This window comes from Xiphophorus maculatus, chromosome 6 (genome assembly GCF_002775205.1).
Source record: "Xiphophorus maculatus strain JP 163 A chromosome 6, X_maculatus-5.0-male, whole genome shotgun sequence".
Classification (NCBI taxonomy): domain Eukaryota; kingdom Metazoa; phylum Chordata; class Actinopteri; order Cyprinodontiformes; family Poeciliidae; genus Xiphophorus; species Xiphophorus maculatus.
Genome location: NC_036448.1, coordinates 22,171,420 through 22,194,055, shown reverse-complemented (window position 1 = coordinate 22,194,055; position 22,636 = coordinate 22,171,420). Strand labels below are relative to the sequence as shown.

Here is a 22,636-nt window from a genome sequence, read left to right as displayed (position 1 = left end):
TTCTGGCTTTCTTTCAACAATGCATTTCTTTTCATCATTTTTCCATAAAGGCCAGATTTGTGGGGTGGAGCGGTAATAGTTGTGTTGTCAACAGATTCTCGCACTTCAGCTACAGATCTCCATATATCTCTTCCATAGTCAAAAGATATAGTATTTTGGTTATAATTGCTTGTATTGGATTTTATTTGCTAGTATAAAGCAAATAAAATTAGCTTTACACTAGCTGACTTTATCAACCTTTATCAAGTTGATAAAGCCTCCTTTATCAACCTAATAAAGGAGACTGAGTACAAATGTATGTCAGATGTATTATTTTCCTTCCACTTCACAATTGCGCAATACTTTAAGTTGATCTTTCACATAAATATATTGACGTTTATACTTGTAAGGCGACAGTTTGTCAAAGTTCAAGTTTAATTCATACTCTTAAGGAGCTGTATTTGTGTATTTCTTGTTACATTAAGCCTGGCTGACACATAATCCTGAGCTCTTTTAGTTTAACATTGTTTAAAAAAACCATTTCTTTCAGTGTTTCTTCATAGTCTTCCCCTCCCATTTTAAAGTTGCTCAGTTCTTCTTTCAGCGGAGGTAGCAGTGAGTCAGAGTAGGAGGAAGAGAGACAAAATCTGGGAGAGACAGATCGCGTGTTGAATTTCTTGCCCTTCCTCAGGAAATATCTGTGTCGCAGGCTGAATGCTGCAGGGAAGATTGCGAGCGTGAGAGTTTGGCTCTGGTTTCGAGGGGCCCCCAAGTTTTCTCTCAGAGCCAGACAGTTGCTAGATTTTACACAGAAAAATAAACAATGTTTCATAACCTAGTTTAACAGCATGAATTAAGATGAGAGGTTAAATGTGTTATTTCTGTCAGATTTAATTACAAATATCATAACTGAAGAGTAAAATGATTGGAATGTATGTACTTTCATTATTGGGAAGGTTTTTGTTCAGTTATGCAATTTGCGGTAGTAATCTGCTAACTGGTCTCCTTTCAGTTTTTGTTCCTACTCTTTTCAGTCAATTGCTGGTTTTACAATAAGACAACTTATTTTAGAAACATAATTAATCACTTTTGAAAAATAAGAGAAATATTTTTGCTACCTTGTTCTAGGGATTTGCTGATCAGGCCTTTTAGGGACAGATGCCAATCCCAATGATGGGTTTTGCCAGTACTGAGTCCCAATCTGACACAACACTGATGTGAATTAAAGTCAACCTGATAGATTTGCTTGAAAACTTAATACTGTAATTGTAAGGCGCTACATTTGATCAGAATTTGTGTTTTCCAATTGTATTGTGATGGTGCAGTGTTCTACTCTCTTGCAAGCGATGTTTAGGTTCCTACATTTTGTTTCTGTTGTTTCTCCTTATAGATGTCCTAATCATAGTTTCTTAACATCAGCGTTTATCAGCACCATTGAATAGTTTTGTGGGTCACCCAATTACAATTCAAAACTGGCACAAATCTGGACCACCAGCTTAATCTTACGAAATAACAACTACCTTTTTTATTACATGTTTTGTTTTTATTTTAATTTCATAGAAAATAGCACTTCCAAACATCTAGCAGCTTTTTTCTCCAAATAGTTTTGAATGTGCCTTTCACTAAACTTGGCTCTTAAACTAGCCTTTTTGAAGAAAGATCTGCATCCTGTTTTTGTTGTTGATCTTAGCCTAAGCTTTTATTTTCTAGAGCAGCAAATTAGCAAACACTTGGCCTCAGAAAGGTAAAAAAAAGTCTTTAAAATGAGATAAACTTGAATTTTTTTTTTATATATAATTGAGATTTAAAATTATTTAATATTCCTTTTTATGCTTATTACAATGTTGCATGTTTAATGTATGTTTGATCAGTTACAAATGAAAAACTAGACAAATGTTTTGCATATTAAGTGAGAAAGGAATAACATTTTTATGACCCATGGGTACTTTCAATTGGGCAAATTTGCCTTTGTGACAAAACATTTGGACATTAAAGGCTTTAACTAGGTTAAGAAAGCTACTTTAACTGTGACAATATGCCACCGGCAGCATTCATAGCTTTATAATTTGTTATCCTAACCAATTGGGTCTAAACCGCTGCTTACCCTACAGTCATTGATAGTTCAACTGGTAACATTTTATCCTTACAGGTATTTGTGTGGAAAAAAGCCTGTTCTACTGGTTGATAAACTGAGCTCTTTGCTTTGAATGTTGCAAAATGTAAGGGCTTGTGCTTCAGCTGCACCCTCTGCAGCTCTGCTCCACAACAATAGCACAGAACAGAGTACATACCATTACAAACAGAGAACCAATATAGTCTCTGTCACACAAGAAATTGCTTGGGAAAGGCTATATTCACTGGAAAAAGATACAACATACATCCTGCAAACCAAACGTGCTTGCTGTTTGGTTGGAATCCAGCTAATGTTTTTGCTCATTGTGGCTTTGCAGCTGCATTCGTTGTGCAAAATCAGCTGCACAGCAAAAATGCTAAATGGTTGCTCTATCAACTGTGGAACTACAAAAACCTCAGAAGACTTCAAGCCTCAAAAACTGAAAAAGTAAACTAGATATCTTTTTGCCAATAATAAAACCTTGCTAACCATACATTACAAATACCATTAATTTTTTCTACACCCTGTCTGTAGTGTTCTAGAATGTTTATGCTTTATTTATGATTAACCTGGTAGAATTTTAGAATTAGTTAAATTCATTCTGTTCCAGAGAATAAAAGCAATCAGTTTTATGCATTTTTTCCTTATGTCAGTCTTGGTTCAACATAATGTAATAATGCTAGACTGACTGTAGGAGTCTAAAAAGACAACTGCAACTAAAATCAGAAAGCATTAAAAATCAACTTTTTGATTTTTTTTTCTTTTCCAGGTCTGGGTTTACCAAAAGGTCTCAAGGGAGCACCCATTCTTCCCATGGCAACCTGTCACAGGGCTCCATCACTTCCTGTGACGTTTTGAGCGGAGACGACGTAGACCACTCTCTTCACCGACCTTCAAAAATCAGTGAGCGAAGATCCAACAGCAGCACAGACATCCCAGGTATGCATGTCAGCACATGTGAGTTTCCAGATGTTGATTTTCTTTTTTTTTTTCTTTATGTAACAGTTCTTGCCACAGGAGGTTAAACAGCTCATGAAAATCTATTGGTTCAATTTGCTTTTGTCTTTATCAGCCCCAGAGGGGACTTACCCCGACTGCTGATTCATGGGAATGTTTTGTTTTTAATTCTAAAGCAGTGCTGCTTACTCATAAGTCTAAAATGTGAGTGTGACTGCCCATTTCTGAAAAACCACCAAACAAATGCCATTTTGTTGAACCTTGCTGCTTTTTTTCCCTGTGTTTCCGAAGCACTGAGGAGCCAGGCGCCGCTAAGAGCCTGGACCTCCAGCAGCCAGGGCGGGATGTGCAGCGACTCAGAGAGTGCTGGGGGCAGCAGCGAATCCAGATCCATGGACTCCCCCACCGCTAGCCCAGGCATGACGATTTCACACTTATTCCCTTCTAAATTTATTTAAAAAATATACATGTGTATGTTTTTGTATGTGTGTGTGTATGCATATATGTATATATATGTATGTTTTCATTTCATTAGAAGCTATTAAAAAAAGTTGTGCTAAAATTGTATTTTTTATTAAATTTATGCATTGAGAGTGACGTATTATTTTGTAGATGTAATTGCAATACTTGAGGGAGAGACAATTTATGCAGTATTGTATCTGCAAACTATTAGATGAATTATATCATTTCAATATTTTAGACAGTGCTTCTCTTTTTAGTAACTTATTGACATTATGCAGAGGATAAACAAACACACATTCACTCCAAATTCACTTCCTTCCCCTGCTAAAATTTAATGACACACTACTTACTGTTTTTTTTAAGCTTAATGTACTCATGTGACCATCACAGTTTCTCTTTTGTAGTTGTTGATGGTAACTTCTTTTAATCTCAGTCAGTCGTAGTACATCGTAACCTTGTTTTTAATGACTAAACAGGTGATTTCAAACGACGGCTGCCCAGAACTCCCTCCACTGGGACCATGTCTTCAGCTGATGATCTGGATGACAGGGAGCCTCTCTCTCCTTTTGACAACGGTAGGAAACATCTATTTGTCTTCTTATGTGTATTTCACTGGTTTGTTAAGAACAGCCTGCAGATTAGTTGACATAGGGAAATAAAAATGTCTTGAGGGGATTGCATAATTTTCTCTCATGCATAGCAGATTGCCTCATTGCACTGATCGGATGTCAGTTTTGCTACATGTAATATTTTCACTCCCTTTGCTTTTTCGGTCTGCAGAGAATAATTGATTGGGGTTACATTAGTTTTTGTGCTTGTTTTGAACATCAAATAAAGGGAAGAATATCTGTACAGTTAGGTGACAGAAACAAAGCCCAGCAACTTCCCCAAAGTTAAGCTTCAGTTTTTTCCCGGGAAGTTATGTTAGTTTTCTTATTGGGAAATGTTGAATAAGACTTAGACTTAGACTTAGACTGACTTTATTGTCATTTTGCATGCACAGGGTGTATACAGAACGAAATTTCGTTGCATACGGCTCAGGACAATGTTTTGAGGACAATAATATCACCTGTTTATGTGCTCTTTTTTGATTTTTACTGCTAGGTCTGGTAGAGATGGTGACAGAGACTTTAGGTTCTCCTGGTCCTTTCCGAAATACTCAGATGTCAAAAGCTGCTCAAACGCATAAGCTAAGAAAATTACGAGCCCCATCCAAGTGCAGAGAGTGTGACAGCCTGGTTGTTTTTCATGGAGCCGAATGTGAAGAGGTACAAGTCATATTACCTTCAACTGACTGTTAAAATGATGTGTCTTATTGTTGATACAGTTAAGCCGAAAATTATTCATAGCACTAACAGATTCAAGTGTAAAGTTATGTTATCATTTCTCCCAACATGTTTCTTCTGATTGGAAGTATTGTTTTGATGGATTTGAATCAGTGGAAATAGCTAAGATTAAGGCAAACAGGCCTCTCAAACTCAAAGACGTGGAGTTCAACAGCAAAGATAAACAGACAAAATACCAGTGAAAACTATAGACACCAGTTAACTGAGGTGTCAGTTGTTTGATTGCTCCAAATCTATTTTTTAATAATCTGTAATAAAACAAATACATTGTTTCATAATGTTTTGAGATGTCTGTTTCATTTCCTTTCAGGAACAAACTTTATAGTTGAATAAACATGATTTAAAATCTAAAATTTGTCAAGGTTACAGAATATTTTTGGCTTAACTCTACAGATAGAGCAGGACACAAGTGCTAATAAATTAAAACGTTAATATTGTGACACCTAATTGTAATTTATGCATCTTTTTGCTAGTGTTCCTTGACATGCCATAAGAAATGCTTAGAGACACTCCCTATCCAGTGTGGTCACAAAAAGCTGCAGGGCAGGCTGCAGCTGTTCGGTATCGACTTCGCCCAAGCAGCGAAGAATTGTCCGGATGGAATCCCCTTTATAATCAAAAAGTGTACCACTGAGATCGAAAGTAGAGCCCTCAACATCAAGGTACTTTTATGGCCTTTGTGTGTTTTATTATTAAAATTTCCTCAATAATTACATGATCAGTTAACAATAATCTTTTCAGCTGGTTTATATATAAGATAATTATGGATGTGCCCGTTTTACTTTTTAGGGCATTTATCGTGTGAATGGGGCCAAATCCAGAGTGGAGAAGCTCTGTCAGGCGTTTGAAAACGGGAAGGATTTGGTTGAACTGTCTGAACTCTCACCTCACGACATCAGCAATGTCCTCAAACTCTACCTAAGACAGGTTTTTATCAAATTCTTACTGAAGATTTTTTAAAATCAATGACTTATGCAGACATCTGTTATTATGTTCAGTTAATCTTCAGCTGCTGTGCCAATCAGAAGTTCAGATACTCTCATCAGCATGAATGGCATCATGATTTTGGGGTTTTATGATGCACTAGGGATGCATCATAAAACAATTTCTAAAGAGGAATGAATCTACAACTTTTATGGGTTTTTTAAAAGTCTGACTTTATTGTGAATTTCCTCTAATTCATGCTGGTCCCAAAATATACATACATCCCCATTCATTCCTGTGATTTGAAATACCACAGGAAGTTGCAGAGAAGCAGTTTCAACTGTGTAGATTTAGGGGGAATTTAAAGAAGTTTGACATAATCATTCTTTGTTCTGCATCAGTGCCACAACAACACTCTCTCAGGGTTTTCAAAGGGCATTAAGAAGCATAAACCATGTTGCCACACATTCATTCTGAGTTTGGTGTTAAACTTACTTCACCATGGATCAATTGATATTTAGTTGTCTTCTAGTTTTTATAGATTTGGTTGAAGATGGACAGACGGTGTTGTTCTAAAAGAAAAATTCTAAATGTGCATTTGCATTTTAAATATGCTTTACCATTTCTCTTAAGGAAAGTGGTCCAATACCCTATCAGAGTTGGGCAATTTTAAATTAAAGTGGTTTTGAACAAACATTTCTGCCCTAAAATAAGAACAGATCAAATGCATCATTAACAGCCCAAAATTAATGACATTTATATCAATATTGATAGTTTCATTCGTTTTTATTGCTAAATCATATTTTTTTAATCGGAAGCATAGAACTCATTGCAGTATTATTTCCAACAGTTGCCAGAACCACTGATCCAGTATCGATTCTATAACAACCTTATTGGCTTGGCTAAAGAGTGTCAGAGAGTGATAGCAGAAGAAGCTGATAAACCCCCGAGTTCCCAGGCTGGAGAGAAAGGAGCACCAAGCGCCCAGATGAGCAGAGTCCTTTTGAAGATCAAAGATCTGCTGCGTCAGCTGCCCACAACCAACTACAGGACTCTGCGTTACCTTATCACGCATCTGAACAGGTACGATCTGGAACTAAGAGACAGGCTTTGGTATGTCGCTCTTTTTACAGTCACACTGACTCGCCAACTTCCTCATGACACACATGGGGAAACAGAGACTTCCCTAAAGCTTGGCAGGAACTGTTAGAAAATGACAGCATAAAACCTGTGGTTTATTCAGTATCATTGAACTGGTTTTCAAACATATGCTGGCACCAGTGTGTAGTATAGTACTATGTTATAAACATGGGGGATATTTTGTTTTCTTTGTTACTCAACATCAACATGTATTTCCAAACATTATTCTTGGTTCCATTGTTTATAATACCCATTCATCACTGCACTGCTGACAATCTTTAAAAAAAAGCTTTGCTTTAATTTTTTATTTAAATTTATGTTTTTGAAGTCCCAAAGAAAATAAACTGACTAAAAGGAAATTACTTATCAAGCTCATTGTTCCCCTTTGCATTCCCAGAGTGAGTAAACAGGCCGATGAGAACAAAATGAATGCAAGTAACCTGGGGATTATCTTCGGACCCACTCTGGTAAAACCAAGACAGATCGACGCAGAGGTGTCTCTCTCCTCTCTGGTGGATTACCCATGCCAGGCACTGATGGTAGAGATGATGGTGAGACACTTTCACATGATCTTCGATGCAACTACTCCACCTGGTTCCGAAATCACCACCACCAGTGCACAAGCGTCTCCCAGACTGACCCCACAGGAGAAGGTGCGCCAGCTAAGCAGACACTCTACCTCGCTAACGGACATCAAGGAGGTGAGGAGGACCCTGATGGTGCAGTTTGATTCACATCATTTAGATTTTTGACTTAACATTATTTGTAAAGTTGCAATGAAAGATGTAAATGGCTCAGGGGACGTAAAACAACATTGTTAAAAATTACAAAAATTAGCTAAAAAATTTTTTTTTTTTAAATAACTGATTTAATTTAAATCCCCCAATTGTAGGGAAACCTTTAAATAGCTCTAAAATTGACATGTTTGACATAAACATAAACTGTAGTATACTTTGATTAAAAAAGGGGAACTTGCAGGGAGAATAAGTCATAGAATGGAGGCAGTGAAATGGAAAATTCCAGCAATGAACAAAGAAAACCAGTGAGTTTAAATACTGAGGCAGTTATGGAAAATGTCAGCCAGGTGACCTAATTAGGGGAGATGAAAAACAACTGTGGTAGAATGCAAGCAGGGAAACTGAAGGAACAAGACTAAATAACACAGGGAAGCTGAGCTTAAAACTCAGAGAAACTATAAACCGAGGGGCAAAAACAACACACATCTAAGAGATTGTTTCTTTCAGGAGCAGGCCAAGCCTCCGTCATAACAGTTTAGATTCTACCTACTTGTCAACAGATTGTTTGACAGCGATACCAGATGACTAAGCACTGTTGATTGGCAGCATAGGTGTCAATACCTGTGTCTCCAGTGATTTTATTATTTCTAACAATGTGGGTTTTTTTGAAGTTCAAGTTTGGACTTTTCTAATATGTTTATTTTTTTTGCTTACCTTAGCTAGCAGATAATAATAAATGTGTCTGATATTTTAAGCCAGTAGTGAGGTTACAAGCTCCTTCCTTGTCCCTGTTCTTCCATCTGGCTGTTTTTGAGTTGTATGTTGTAAAATTTAGATGGGTAAATGTGATGACATTGTAATCCTCTTTGTCAAATTTGTGCCTTCAGAGTGCAAAAGTATACAAGAGATACTCCTCGGTAATCCCATCATCCCACATCCTGGATGAGGTGCATGAGGTCCAGGCTGGAAAAGACCAATCGGACTCTTCAGCTGCAGAGAAGCTCAATGGGTTGCACACGTCAAGCGGACGAGAGGTCCAGAGATCAACCTTGGCGCTTAACCGTCCCAGCTCCTCGCTCTCCTACCACACCAACACCTTGCCAACAAAGGTCCAGCTGCGTAACCAGGTCGTTCGGCACGTTTCTCGACCGATCAGCATGCCGCTGGAACGCCTGCTGACACCTGCTCAGATTGCGGAGAGGAATAACCGTAACAAAACAGATGTGGTCGATGGAATTTCCGCTCAGAGGGACACAGAAACGATTCAGGAGATCCCAGAACCTGAGAGGGCTCGACAGAGTGGCTCATCCAGAATAAGCACCTATTACATTACACCTTTTATCGACACACAGACGATGCAGAGAAGGACTTGGGATAAGAAGTACAAGCATTATGACATGACATCCAGAACTGCTATGATAGTTGCCAATCTGCCACCCACCAGCTCTGGGTTGCAGCCGATGAAGGCCACGCTGCCCATCACGGTTGGTGCTGCTGCAACTGCGGCCTCTGTGGTTACGACCACTAGCAGCGTGAGCACCATGTTCTCCAGCAGCCCTAGCATGCTGCCAGTCAAGTCTGTGTGGAGCTCCAGAAGTGAAAAAGATGCAGAATCCCCTGCCAGCGGCTCGCCAAAAGTTTCACTAACACTCAGGGCTCCACGGACTCTACAACCCCCGCCGGGTACCTTCTACATCCCCCCGGTTTCTAGTAGCAGCAGATCCAGGACACTTTCCAGCTGGACTACAACCACAGCCACCAGCGCGTTGCTTACTTCTACCAACACATCCCCAGCAGCCTCCCCTTCCACACCCCCAGTAAAAACACATCACCAGACTCAGGACTCCACAGACAGCGCCATTGACCCTGGGGTCTCGACCTCCCCCACTCTATCTCCCCCCCAGTCTCCCTCTCCAAGCAGCCCCGATGACCTCAGCCCCACCGGGACCAAACCCATCTACCAAAGACTCCAACTGCTGCAGGAGAACGAACACAGAGAGGCTCATTTTGTCTGAAAAAAAAAAGAACAAAAATTTATATTTGTAGATATTAATATGTCTGTGGTGAATGGGAGAACATGTAGGCAAGAAAAACCATGAAAGTGTTCAAAGTACTAATATATTCCTTTTTACATGTTAAAGACGGAACCAACAGCAGTTGGTCAAAGGAAGCAAAACAAATACATAGACTCTGGTGCCAACAACAATGTTTACTGTCTGCTATATTTTTAAACAGTATATTTGCCAAAAAGAAGTTATTTCCCTGTTCGCTGTAAGTCAGTCAGTTTTCTTGTTCAGTGTTGATTAATCTGTTACATAATGACACTTTACATGTCGCACTTCCAGGCTTAAATGCTGATGTCCCATTAGTTTTTAGATTTAAATATGTAATGTATTTTACATTACAGGGAATAATTGGAATATTTTCAATGCAATTGTCTTAATATAATTAATTGAAAGTATTCCCGTTTTTAGCTAAATGTGTCCTGAGTGGCATGTGATTGGTACATCTGCTCTCAGTATGTAAGCCTTACAGTACATATTTGTAAATGTTTATATATTCATGCAACAGTTCTTGCTGCAAATTAAAACAAGAGTTATTTTAAACTTATTTCTTGTTTTTTGTTGTTTTTTTAAATGCATTTTTTCAGTTAAATTTTTTGTTTTATCTTTCATTAAATATATTTCTTTGAAAAGTAGAAAAATAACAAATCTGTAAAATAACTACTAACCAGAAAAAAGTACAGTGATGAAGTTTATTTGTACCTATGGCACCTCAGGATAGTTTCTCAAACATTTACAATAATCCTTCAGTGTTAAAATATTGTAATTTAAGTTTACACATATTTTTATTAGAACGTATTTTATTTTATAATACAAGCATATTTATGCAAAATGCAGATTTATCCTGCGTCTGGTCCTCCAGTTAACAAATAACTGCTGGAAATTGGCATCAGACCTGTCAAATGGATGCATTTAGATTTTCAACCTTTATTTTTATTTATTTACTTAAAAAAAAAAAAAAACTCAAAGACATGGACTTCAACCAACCATTTTTAGACATTGATAAGTATGGTGAGATTTCAGTTATTTAGAACCTGAATGAAATGTGGAAACTCATAAAACTATTAGCTTTACTCGCAGCTTTAGATTTGTCATTTCTTAATATTTCAGTCATGCATCCAGTTGGATTGTTTTTCTTTTTTCTTCTGCATTTGATGGATTTCAAATTTGCTCCAACTCAAATTGATTGTGGTTTCAGGATGTTTTGCATCTGCTGGGGGCTCAGCTGGCTTTAATGTCCTACTTTGAAACCTTCACATTCTCCTCAGCTAATTACTCATGTCACCTGCGCCTTCTCCGCTCAGAGGAAACTCATTTCAGACACAAAAATTGAAACAAATGCTGCTGTCTCTTAGTCTCGCCTTTGCTCCTGTGTCCTATAAATCCAAACTCCTAATTTATTCTGTAGGTGTTTAGCTGTGGGATTACACGCTGGTGCAGTTTCATTTCTGCTCAGGTTATTTTCTTTGACAAACATATTTGCTGCTGCTGTGATGAAGACCACCTCCCGATTTTCTCTCCGTCAGGTTTCCTTCCTTTTCCTTCTCCTGCAGGTATCTGCCTAATTCTACCTCAAAATGGATGACTGTTGTCTCTTTTCTGCCTGCCCATGTTGAGCCGGGAGATTAGAGCAATCAGATTAGGAGTGCTGCTGACCTGCAGCACAGAGAGGGAGAGAGAGGAAGAAAGACAGGACAGGGTGGGCAGCTCGGAGTCATCTGAAGCACTTCTTCTACCCGGTTTAATGTTTTGCATTACTTCAGCTTGTTTGTGAAACCGTTTTTCTTGATGTTGTTCGACTTTGTTGTGATCCGGTGAGAAGGTAAGGCTGAGAATCCAACTGATTAATCTGATGGGTTGAAACATCTTACAAGACCTGACGTGTGTGTGAGTGTGTGGTTGTTATTGCTGACATAGTTGAAGTAATGTATCGCTTGTTGTTTAAGTTTCTTTGATAGGTTGTGACATGCTTGCAGGGTAATTTCTCCCTGAATTCTGCAGAGTGGGTGTAAAGCAATCCTGTTGTGTGTAATTTGTGTTTTGAGTAAGAAGATGCTTTCCGAGAACTCAGACATAATAACAGCTTTTAGCTTCCTCTGTTTTCTAGCTGCAATTCCCCTTTTGTTTTTCTCTTCACAAGTGTTGGGCTGCCCGTATTCTCCATCTGGCAGTCTACAGTAATCTACTGGACATGTTCTTGCACTATGTGATGCTCCATCTGTGAATAACTTGTGCATAGTGATTGATTTCTCCAAAATTAATTTGTTCCTTGTGAAAAAAAGACCCCATGACGGATCAGGTTTAAATTGTAGTTGTCATTCAGGTGGCATGTGAATGCAGACATGAAGTCATCCTTAAATTTTCTTAGCAACTGTGTTTAGGGGTAACAGTTTGACGAAACAATGGCTCAGTAAGGGTTAGAAGCTCTTTTTCAGGAACACCTCCAAAGGCTTTACTTAAAGTGATTTAAAGTCAAGACAATTCCAGAGTTGACAGAAAGGCCTGTTACAATCAAGTTAGATCGAAAGTTGGGTCACATCCAAAAGGAGGTCAAGGCTGGCGAGAAACAAACAATGACTACATGACTTTGTTTTTGCTCAGAGAGTAAAGCTAACAAGCCTTTGGGTTAGTTCATTGTAAGCTAATAAAAGAAATGGGCTTTTTCTGTTTCAAGATTTTTGTCTCTTTCTCTTTCATAACTTTTATGTTTCCAATTAAATAGTTTCATTAGCAGAAGACGTATTACTTCACTGTGATTTATTTTACTTTCTGCAGGTGCGTCCAAAAGTATTCATGCCTTAAAGGCTGAACTATTCATAAAATGTTCAGTTGAAGAGGGATGATAGGTGGTTATAGAGAAAATAAATTGATAACTATTAGTATTCAGTACTCCTGAACAGAACCACCTTCTTACACTGGAAGTCTTTGGGTTTATCTCTAACTTTTCACATTCAGCTGCATTTTTTGCCCATTTGTCTTTGCAAAACAGTTAAAATTTCATTCAGATTTGATTCAAAGAGTTTGTGAACGTCAAGTTTGTAGTTTTTTCCCCCACATATTTTCTTTTATATTTAAATCTGGACTTTGACTGGGCCATTCTAACAAATGATATGCTTTGATCTAAATCAGCCCCTAATAGCTCTGTCTGTATGTTTCGGACTAAATCTTTTCCAGTCTCTCTACCAGGTTTGCCCTATTTTTTTTAGCTGCATCCACTTTGACCAGCTTCCCTTTGGAAGCTGAAAAAAGTATTCCCACAGCATGATGCTGTCACCACTTTGCGGATTGTGTTTTGAGAAGGGATAGACTCAAATGACCAACCATGCACTTACTTACATTACAGCCTGTACCATCACCATCCAGTCAACATCAGAGGGAAGATGCAAGATAAAAGTCCCATAACTCACCAATCAGAAACTGAGATGTTAAAGTAACATTTCTGTTTCCGATAGACTGAAATTCAGATAGAATGAAGCCGAATCTGAATTGTATTCAAGGAGATATTGCAAAATTTAACATTTACTCAATTAAACAGTGGCAAAAATACATGGCTGCCAATCAGATGGAACATTTTGAAAAAGAACATATATACATTTGCACTACTTAAATTCTAGAGATAATGTCTTTGATCATCACCAGTTCTTTCAGCTTCAACAGCCACATCAGGCACATCATAATTTTGGGTTTCTTGTACTCACCCTGATGCAAACACACAAATTGGAACTCTAACAATCAAATGCTTCAGTTATTGTTCATCTGGCATAATGTGAAATAAAATTGGATAAATAAAAACTAATGATGAGCTAGTTTCTTGAACCTTTTGTGCTCTCGCTGATGCAAATACACAAAAAAGTAGTACACTTTTTTAGTACACTTTTTTTATTCAGTGCAATTTTTTAAATCTTTTTATATTGTGGAATCCTTTCTTTTTATTGTCAGCAAGTGCATTTATTAGTGAGCAATAGGAAATCCCCCACTCTATTTATTAAACACAGGTGATTATAGTGGCAAGAATTTAATTACTTAACCTAACTGACCTGTTTCCTTCAATTCAGTTATTTTATAAATATAAAAAAAAGAAATATCCCTATAAAAATAAGAATAATATACTGAACATTAAGAGGAAAATAACAACAAACTGTGCAGTTTAAATAATAATGTACTTTGATCCTAAGGGATGTATTTTAGAATATTTTAAAAGCTTTTTTACAATTTCCCTTCATTCTCTATCACATAAAATTCTCACAAAAGACATTCAACCTAAACAGCTTTAAATACTTTTGCAAGACACTGTAAATAATCCCTCGTTAATCCCATGCGTCATGTCATGGTGTAATCATTTCAGTGCTATTCAGACCCCTTCTTACCGATAGTTGCTCTGCTGTCTAAGTGGTGAACTGCTCCGCTCACCATTAAAGTTTTGTCTCTGCAGATTCTTCACAGTCTGATGACCCCGTCCAGGGGTTGAGCTGCAGAGCGATGAAGACAGGCTCCCAAATCCGCCTGTTACTATGGAAGAACTGGACTCTTCGCAAAAGGCAGAAGGTATAAACCTCCCCTGATTTGTACATGGGTTTTGAAAAAGTCCATGCACTGAAACAGCCCAAACAGAATTCTTCACGATACAGCATCTTTTAAGCTTTCAAGATTATTTTTTATGATGTTTTAATACTTCCCAGTAATGGACTGTTTCTCTTTAGATCCGCTTCCTGGTGGAGATCTCCTGGCCCGTCTTGTTATTCATTGGTCTGGTGTGGCTGAGGAAGGCCAATCCTCTCTACCAGCAGCATGAATGTGAGAAGGAACTTCTTGCTGAGATTCATCACCAGCAGCTTTCACTGCTAACTCACCCTCATCTATGAAAACATGTTGATATCTGCTGCAGTTCTTTACATGGAAAGAATAACACAGGGCAGCCCATTTGGAGAGTCTTTAATAATCAGATCCTGAGCTTTCACATTTTCTCTGAATGTCTGTTTCTTTAGGTCACTTCCCCAACAAGGCCTTGCCATCGGCAGGGATTCTCCCCTGGATTCAGGGTATCTTTTGCAATGCTAACAACCCCTGCTTCAGATATCCAACACAGGGAGAGTCACCGGGCATCGTTTCCAACTATAACAACTCAGTGTAAGGTCAAAACAGCACTCTTAAATTCACTGTGAGCAAGTATTTATTTAAAGCTGTTATGTTATTTTCGACAAACTTTAGACTGGCACAATTCTACGTTGACATCCAGGAGCTTCTGCTCAATGAGACAGAGGTCCGGCAGTATGGTAGACTTTGGCGTGAGATGGCGTCCTTCTCAAACTTTATGGACACGTTACGCAACAATCCGTCCGCCGTTGCAGGTAAACAGAAAAACAAGGAATGCTTCAGTCAGTATAATAGCCAATGCTTTCCTGAAAATGATTGTTTATAACCAAGCCTAAAGTTTTCCTGTGAATCATTTCCTTATCCAGTGTTGCTCTGGCCAATATTGTTCTGCATGTGCCTGATCTTTCACTATCAATGTTAATGGTTTTCCTTTCAGGCCGTGGGCTGAAGATTGATGACATTCTGAAGGACGATGAGATCCTTACGGCCTTCCTGTTAAGAGACGCAGGCCTCTCAGAATCTATTGTTTACCAACTCGTCAATGCCCAGCTACGTCTGGAACAGGTAAAACTTTAACCTCTGAGTCAGGATAGTCTACAGCTAAACTTGAGATTTGGTTGGCAGGGGGTACAAGGTCCAGGTAGGAACTGTCCCTGGTTAGACTCTGCAACTCAATCTGGAGGATCCTAAGATTTTGTCAAAATAGAAGGACTTTATATTCCCTTGGGCTGGTTCTGGGTCTATATTCGGGTAGTGTGAAACTCCCAGCATCTGCCACCTCTAAACCAGGGTGTTGTTGCAAGTGAGAACTGGTTCTTAATCAACTTACTTGATTAAAAAGATAGAAGAAAATAACACAGACAGTCCAGTAAACCAAGACCTGTAGCTCAACTTTTTGTTCACCACCATAGACTGGAACATTTCCTGCATTTGAGCGGACAATCCCCAAATCTGTCTATCCGTTTCCTGCTCCATCCAACCATTACTTGTGAATATATCACCAAGATACTTGAAATTCTCTCTTTGGACAGAGAAGGATCAGTGACCTGGAAGGTCAATTAAACTTTTTAAGTTAAGAGAGTTCTGCTTCAATCACCTAAAGGCCAAACCCTGTCCCCTGGCACTCGGCTAGTCTTAGGCCAAAGAGATCAAAGAAACATTAGGTTTGGGTGCAATACTAGCTTTCTTTCTTTCTTTCTTTCTTTTGGAACAAGTCTGTTTAATGAAACCCTAAAAATTTAGTGTTTTCTTCAAAATGCACACATTCTGAGCAGGGTCTTCCTTTCTTTTTGTGTTTCCCAGTTTGCTTTTGGTGTCCCAGACCTACAGTTGAAAGACATAGCATGCAGCCAAGCCTTGCTGGAGCACTTCATCATCTTCCCCAGTCGAATGGGACTCCATGGGGTGCGCAATGCCATGTGTGCCCTCAGCCAACAAAGGCTGCAGAGAATTGAAGACATCCTTTATGCAAATCTGGACTTCTTCAAGATCTTCAGACTGGTTGGTGGTTTACTTAAAAGTGAAATTTCTCAACAAAACATTTCCTCCTATTAAACCCCCTGGCATTTTTTCTGCTGTTATGTATGCGGACAGTATGAAGTCTCCCTTTTGGTTTATTTTCATGTAGACTGGCAAAAATTATTTCTTCAAAGTCTTTTTTTCATGGATGCCTTGCTTTTACTGCTACCTTTATGATTCATCTGAATGGCAATTTAGGAGAAACTTTAAAAGGCATTTCGCAGTTTCAGAGTCTGGAGGAGTGCAATCTCATGGCAGCAGGTGTAATTGTGGTTCCACACACTGCCATCATTTATCTTCCCACTCAAACTTAAGGCTACACATTCTTTCTAATGGTGTGAGGCACTTTCATTTTGGAGTTTTTTCAAAAAGGGAATGCATGTTTTTGCAAGAACAAGCATTGAGATCGGAATTTGGCGAGTGCACCTAGTTTGCAGAAAAACACACCCTTTAAACATTCTCACATTTTCTCTGCTGACAAACATAAACCTAAATGAATTAATTTCATGTGCAAGAGACCATCACAAAGTGCTCATAATTGTGAAATAAAAGCAATATGATTTGTGGTTGTTAATTATTTTTTACATATGAACATCAAGCTTTTCAGTGTTTTTTTGTATATTAACGTCGATACCATAGATAAAATCCATTTAAACTGATTTCCCTCAGGCGTCACCTAATTAGAAGAGTAAACCCCTGAATAATTTAATTTCAGTCTTTATAAGTTTCTTGATGTAAAGTACTTTGAACTGCCTTTTTGCTGAAAATGTACCATACATATAAATTTGAGGGACATTTGTAAAGAAACAACTTCATGTAGACCCAGGCACAGAATTTTAAAGCAGTCTTAAGCCAATGCTAGTTTTTTGCAATAGTGGTGTAATGGGGCACTGTTTTATCAATCATCCAAAAATGGAATGAAAATGGCACAAGACAATGTCATCCAACAAAACTGATTGAACAGATTAGAAATGACCAAAAAGGTCCATAGTAACTGCTGAGGCTACAGAGAGCCAGAGGTCAGGTGGAAGGACTGGTCATCAGATGTCAACTGTTTGCTGTACATTCACAAGTCTGACCATATTTGCACTTTGTCTGACAGCAAATATTTAATGGAAGATCCGATGGTTACATTTAATCAATATTGAACTTTTTGGCCAACATGTGTAATGATAGATGAGCTTTTGTGGGGATGCTTTTCTGCAGCAGGGTCAGAGAAACTGCTACGGGCTGGTAGAACAAAGGAAGGAGTTTCACCTTCCAGAACAGACATGACCTGATACCTGAGAATGGTCCAGTCAAAGACCAGAACACAGTTCAACTGGGAATCTATGTTCAGACTTGAAATATGGTGCTTAAAGACACTCTCAATCCAATCTGACGGAGCTGAAGTGATTTTTGTGGTTTAGCGTAACAATGTGTGATAATGTACAAGATATATGAAAACTATCTTACCAGAGAGTTTTTATTACCAACTAGTTTCCCAGCTCTGTCAGAAGTAATTGTTTTAGTAAATGAGTCAGTGCTGGTTTGTCCACAACATAGAGTATCTTACTGTAAATGAAACCATGTATGAAGTTTTCTTGTTGAGGTTTGCTATCATGTTTCATGAATGTGAAACTGATCCAGTCATCTTTGTTCTACCTGCACCTGGATTAATAGTTTCCGGGTAATTGAACAAGAGCTTTTATTTTATGTTGTTTTATTTTATTTCATCAAGTGCACACGATCAAAGAAAACAAATCTATTTCTGATATTTTGAGGAAACTTGTAAATGAAAAAAAAAAAGAGAAGGCAAAATCAAGCTACAAACTACAAAACTGATTGAACTGTCTGTTTTTTATTATGATGACACCCTGTGGTTATTAGTATATGCAGGTATTCAGGTTCAGGCCGGGTGAGTCATCTGACTGGCTCAGGGAAATCATATGGCATTATCCGCATTGGCCTGTTTTGCTAATGGGCTTAGCTTGGACGTGCATACAACCTGCTGGGCATTCCATAAGAAAGCATGCTTCATCTGGTACTCCACCAACACCTGTCGCCTAATTACTTCATTCAAGCTCACAGCAGACATTGCTTTAAGGTTTATAGAAAATCTAATGAAAAAAACAAACAAAAGTTTGTTTGCCTTCAGTTACCTATTTTCTGTACACTTTTCAGTTGCAATTGCAAAAACATTTAGAGGTTTTATAGGTTTTTACTGAACCTATAAATATCTGACTGGGTTATGTAGTTTGACTTTGGAGTGGCTGTACAAGTTTGGGAAACTATTTATAGATGAATACTTTTCTCTTTAGACTAGTTTAATTCTTGTTGTCTAACTGCAGTTGCTGCAATGGAAATTTCGTTGAATTCTGTTCAATGACAATAAATGCTATCATCTATCTATCTATCTATCTATCTATCATCTATCTATCTATCTATCTATCTATCTATCTATCTATCTATCTATCTATCTATCTATCTATCTATCTATCTATCTATCTATCTATCTATCTATCTATCTATCTATCTATCTATCTATCTATCTATCTATCTATCTATCTATCTATCTATCTATCTATCTATCTATCTATCTATCTATCTATCTATCTATCTATCTATCTATCTATCTATCTATCTATCTATCTATCTATCTATCTATCTATCTATCTATCTATCTATCTATCTGTATTGTAAAACTATCTAGAATATTTGTGCAAATACTTTGTGAATTAATACAGACTTCTGCACAGCAGCAGTTTACTGTACACAATTTTCAGCAACAGCCTTTAATTTCAGCAAAATGTTGCACATGTCTGAAAATATTTCCTCTTGCTGTATACTTGATTTCTGGCTGCGTCTATGAGAAGTGTTGTTTGATCTCTGGAAAAATAAAAATACATAAAAGAACTATCTGATTCAAGATGAGTGACACTTGGCTGACTTTCAGGTTGCACCTTTCTCTTCTTTAGAAATCCAACAGTAATGTTGGCAGTGTACTTCAGATTGTTTTGTTATATTATTCCTCTTCCTCCTACTGGCTTCAGACAAAGACTAAACTAGTCAGTCAGCATTTATTTTAACAGGTATTAATGGTTCCCTCTTCTGGAAATGTCTCGCTTCCCTATTTACTCAAGCAACGTCCCATTATCACACTCCTACCTCTGTGCTTCACTGCTGGGACTGTACATTTCACGCAGTAGTGCTGGTTCTCTTTTGACCTTGTTTTGCTTCAGATCTTAATCAGTTTTCTTTTTATGAAAAATGTATGCTTGCAGACTTGTGCTACTGTGAAAGTAGGCTTTATTTGGAAGCAATCCAAGAAAAACTAAGTTGTAAAACAGTTTACATTTATAATGAGATATTTATTTTTCTTTTGTACTGTTGATACATGTTAGGGTGGATGAACTGATTAAGAACCCTTTAGCACTGTAGAATTACAGCAAATTACAGCCTCTAACTTCCATGCTTTTTATTGCCATTTATGTGATGCTCCATCCAGTGTTGTAAATAAAAAAAATATAAGTTTTTTTGTTTGTACAATGTAAAGTCTAATAAATACAGGCTCCATTATAATTGAACTTCCCCTTAAACACCTTTTTAAAAAGCATAGGTTCAGTCACATTGGATTGCAAGTGTTTGTGAGTATAAATTTTCTTGCCGCAGATTGTGACTGGATTTAAGTCCTGACTTTTTTGACATGTAAAAGCTTTGTTCGCCAGTCACATTGTAGATCTGGTCATATGTTTGTTGTGTAGTTAGTGGGAATGGCATGCTGGATGGAGAACTTCTATCTCAGTTTCATTTTTTTTGGAACCTTCTTGAAGGACAGTACTGTATTTCGCTTCAATTGGCTTTTCTCCCTGCTGTTACCTTCTTGCCCAGAACAGAGATCACTTAATTCTAGTAGAAAGAACTTTGGCTGGTGACAATGTTGGCTCGTTTTGCAGGTGACAAGCTCCTGTCTGGTCCCACCAAGCTGACAGAGCAACAGCATGGAAGAGGCAGCTGAACACTAGAATGGTTATTTTTCATAGGAAGGGAAAACAAGTACAGCTTGATTAGCAACTCATTAATTAACCTATCATGACTCATGCTCTTCCCCAGAGGCTGTGTGTCACACACTCATCTGTTCTCACACTTTATTCTCTATATCAAAAGATAAAACTCTACTCTCTACTGGCTCCCATGCCAAAAGGGGATTTTGGCATGATAGTGGACTTTTAAGACTTTTGAAGTGAAATATTCCTACAGTATGATTCTGCTACCACATTTCTCTGTGTGGATGAAGTTTCTGGTAATACTGCTAGTTTTCTGCATATAGCCCAGAATGTTCAATTTTGCTCTTTTCTGACCCAGGCACCTTCAGAGCACACAGTCAAAGCACATCTAACACATATGTCATTAATTGTTGTTTCAATTGAAATGTCTAAAATGTAACTTTGCTCAAGGGTGTAACACTTCCTCCATTATATTTATTTGAAATGCAAATATTTAAATCACACCCTTTTACTTTTACTGTAATGACCTCTGGCTTATCTTTTTCACCATCGTTACGCTCCTGACTCCCTTCTCCATCAGCCTATCTACTCCTCCCTTCCTATTCCCTTTGCTTTTTCTCTCCCCAGTCCCCGCCACACTGTCTCAGTCCTTCCTTCGTTCATTGAAATGCAGGCACAAGGAATGCAGGAGGAAGGATATCACATGTATGTGTTTGCCTTGGCACACAGGGTTTCCTTATACCCTCAGCAGTTAGCTCTGACCAGGCGATTTCTAACACCTTCTGCTAATGCTTTCCCATAAACACAAACCCTCTGAGGGCGTTCTGTAGAGAGTAGAGCTGCTTTGATTTCGTATCAAATGATTGATCTCAATTTTAAGATTGGCTAAAAAAATAGCTCAAGTCCTTTGTTTAGTAGATAAACAGTGCATTGGGATGAATTTGTTAGGTTGATTAGCCTTTGTTCCAGTAGGCTGCTACTTGCAATTCCTGTAAATGTGCAAGGAAAGCATGCAAAAAATGTTTCCTTCCTTGGAGTAAAAACACTTCTTAGAAGTTTCCAGCATTTAAAGGTAGTTAATAAACTGTATTCTTCTGTCTAAACCTGTCACATGATGGATATTGTTTTGACAAAGAAGAACAAAAGGACACTTGTGTTGACATCTCTAATTTTAACTTTATTTTTATTTCGATTCTGCTGGCATGTTTCCCTCCCTAATGCATCTTGTGACTTTGCTTTCACAGATGCCTCAGGTTCTGGACAGCCAGGGGATTGATCTGCATTACTGGGGTCTGGTTCTCAAGGGAGCGTCAGAGAAGATCCAAGTTGTAAGTACTCTCAGTGTTTCTGCTTCTGCACTCTCCTCTTCTTGTCCTCTTCTTCTCATGAGTCATGCAGGGTTCAGAGGCACCAGTATTTTTAGTTCTGCAGGAAACTCGCCTTTTCCGCTTCTCTGTGTTTAAGAAGTTGTTCTAGAGGGGGCTGAGGGATGGTTTCTATAATGCAGGGGGGTTACATGTGCAGGTGACCAATCTATCTTAGCAGTGTGTAAAGTCATGGGAAGCAGAGGGCTACCTAAAGTCTTGTGAATGCATGCACACTATAAATAACAGATGTGCACTGCTAATCTCTCCACCCAAAGAAAATTGGAAATGAGCCAGGAAAATAAGACGATCGTCTCTTACAAAGAAATGATGGTTTCTAGGAAATCTAACTTAATGACCCTTCTAAAAATTAATGTAAAATAAGAGCAACTGATGCACCTTTTAATCTGCACCAGATTACTGCCAGAATCTTGTAGATTGCCAAAGAAGTCATTTAGTCAAGATGAAATTTACTTTAGGGTATTTAACCAAATATTAGTGAGAGCATGTATATATTTGACCCTGTATGTTTAACTTTGGCTTTGTGTAATTTACATTAAAGCCATAATAAATTTAAACAACCTTGTCTTAAAACTAATTGAAGTGGGTTCTTCATAAGTTCATTCCAAACTTGGAAAATGAATGTTTAAATTAAACTATTAAGAGCCCATTAATAATGCAAGATTAATGCCCCTGTTGGCTAAATAAGCTTAGCACATCTAACAGGAACTGTAGTTTATAAAATCATTGCATATACAACAGAGTTGAAATGTTGTCATGCATTCCACACCCCTTCTGTCTTAATTTTCTCCTTGGCATGCACACTCAAATACTTTCATTCAATTTCATGGAAATAAATTGGCCTCAGGAGCCTTCGCAGACACAACTGTTTGCAAATTCAACACAGTTACTCATCCCCAGTTTTTGGCTGTTAAGCTTCTTTATTATAAATG

General features: G+C 38.0%; 2 protein-coding genes across 5 annotated transcripts in view; both read left to right on the top strand.

Annotated features, from left to right (window-relative positions):
• The window catches only part of LOC102230460 (rho GTPase-activating protein 29-like), a 34,314-nt gene extending 24,050 nt beyond the window's left edge, over positions 1 to 10,264 (top strand). For all 3 annotated transcript variants that reach the window (XM_005801984.2, XM_023335775.1, XM_023335776.1), the window contains 9 exons: positions 2,862 to 3,031; positions 3,341 to 3,466; positions 3,988 to 4,086; positions 4,616 to 4,779; positions 5,331 to 5,519; positions 5,647 to 5,784; positions 6,632 to 6,864; positions 7,319 to 7,622; positions 8,546 to 10,264. In XM_005801984.2, the coding sequence (XP_005802041.1) occupies positions 2,862 to 3,031; positions 3,341 to 3,466; positions 3,988 to 4,086; positions 4,616 to 4,779; positions 5,331 to 5,519; positions 5,647 to 5,784; positions 6,632 to 6,864; positions 7,319 to 7,622; positions 8,546 to 9,673 (2,551 nt within the window). In that variant the 3' untranslated portion in view covers positions 9,674 to 10,264. The remainder of the gene's footprint in view (positions 1 to 2,861; positions 3,032 to 3,340; positions 3,467 to 3,987; positions 4,087 to 4,615; positions 4,780 to 5,330; positions 5,520 to 5,646; positions 5,785 to 6,631; positions 6,865 to 7,318; positions 7,623 to 8,545) is intronic.
• A 1,145-nt stretch (positions 10,265 to 11,409) lies between these two features.
• LOC102230195 (retinal-specific ATP-binding cassette transporter-like) overlaps positions 11,410 to 22,636 on the top strand; it is a 46,397-nt gene continuing 35,170 nt past the window's right edge. The window contains exons 1-8 of one of the 2 annotated variants that reach the window (XM_014469837.2): positions 11,410 to 11,543; positions 14,154 to 14,266; positions 14,422 to 14,515; positions 14,707 to 14,848; positions 14,930 to 15,069; positions 15,252 to 15,379; positions 16,118 to 16,315; positions 21,564 to 21,647. In XM_014469837.2, coding sequence (XP_014325323.2) covers positions 14,201 to 14,266; positions 14,422 to 14,515; positions 14,707 to 14,848; positions 14,930 to 15,069; positions 15,252 to 15,379; positions 16,118 to 16,315; positions 21,564 to 21,647 — 852 coding nt within the window. In that variant the 5' untranslated portion in view covers positions 11,410 to 11,543; positions 14,154 to 14,200. Of the gene's footprint in view, positions 11,544 to 14,153; positions 14,267 to 14,421; positions 14,516 to 14,706; positions 14,849 to 14,929; positions 15,070 to 15,251; positions 15,380 to 16,117; positions 16,316 to 21,563; positions 21,648 to 22,636 lie in introns of those variants that run through there. The other variant, XM_023336011.1, reaches the window with a different exon arrangement.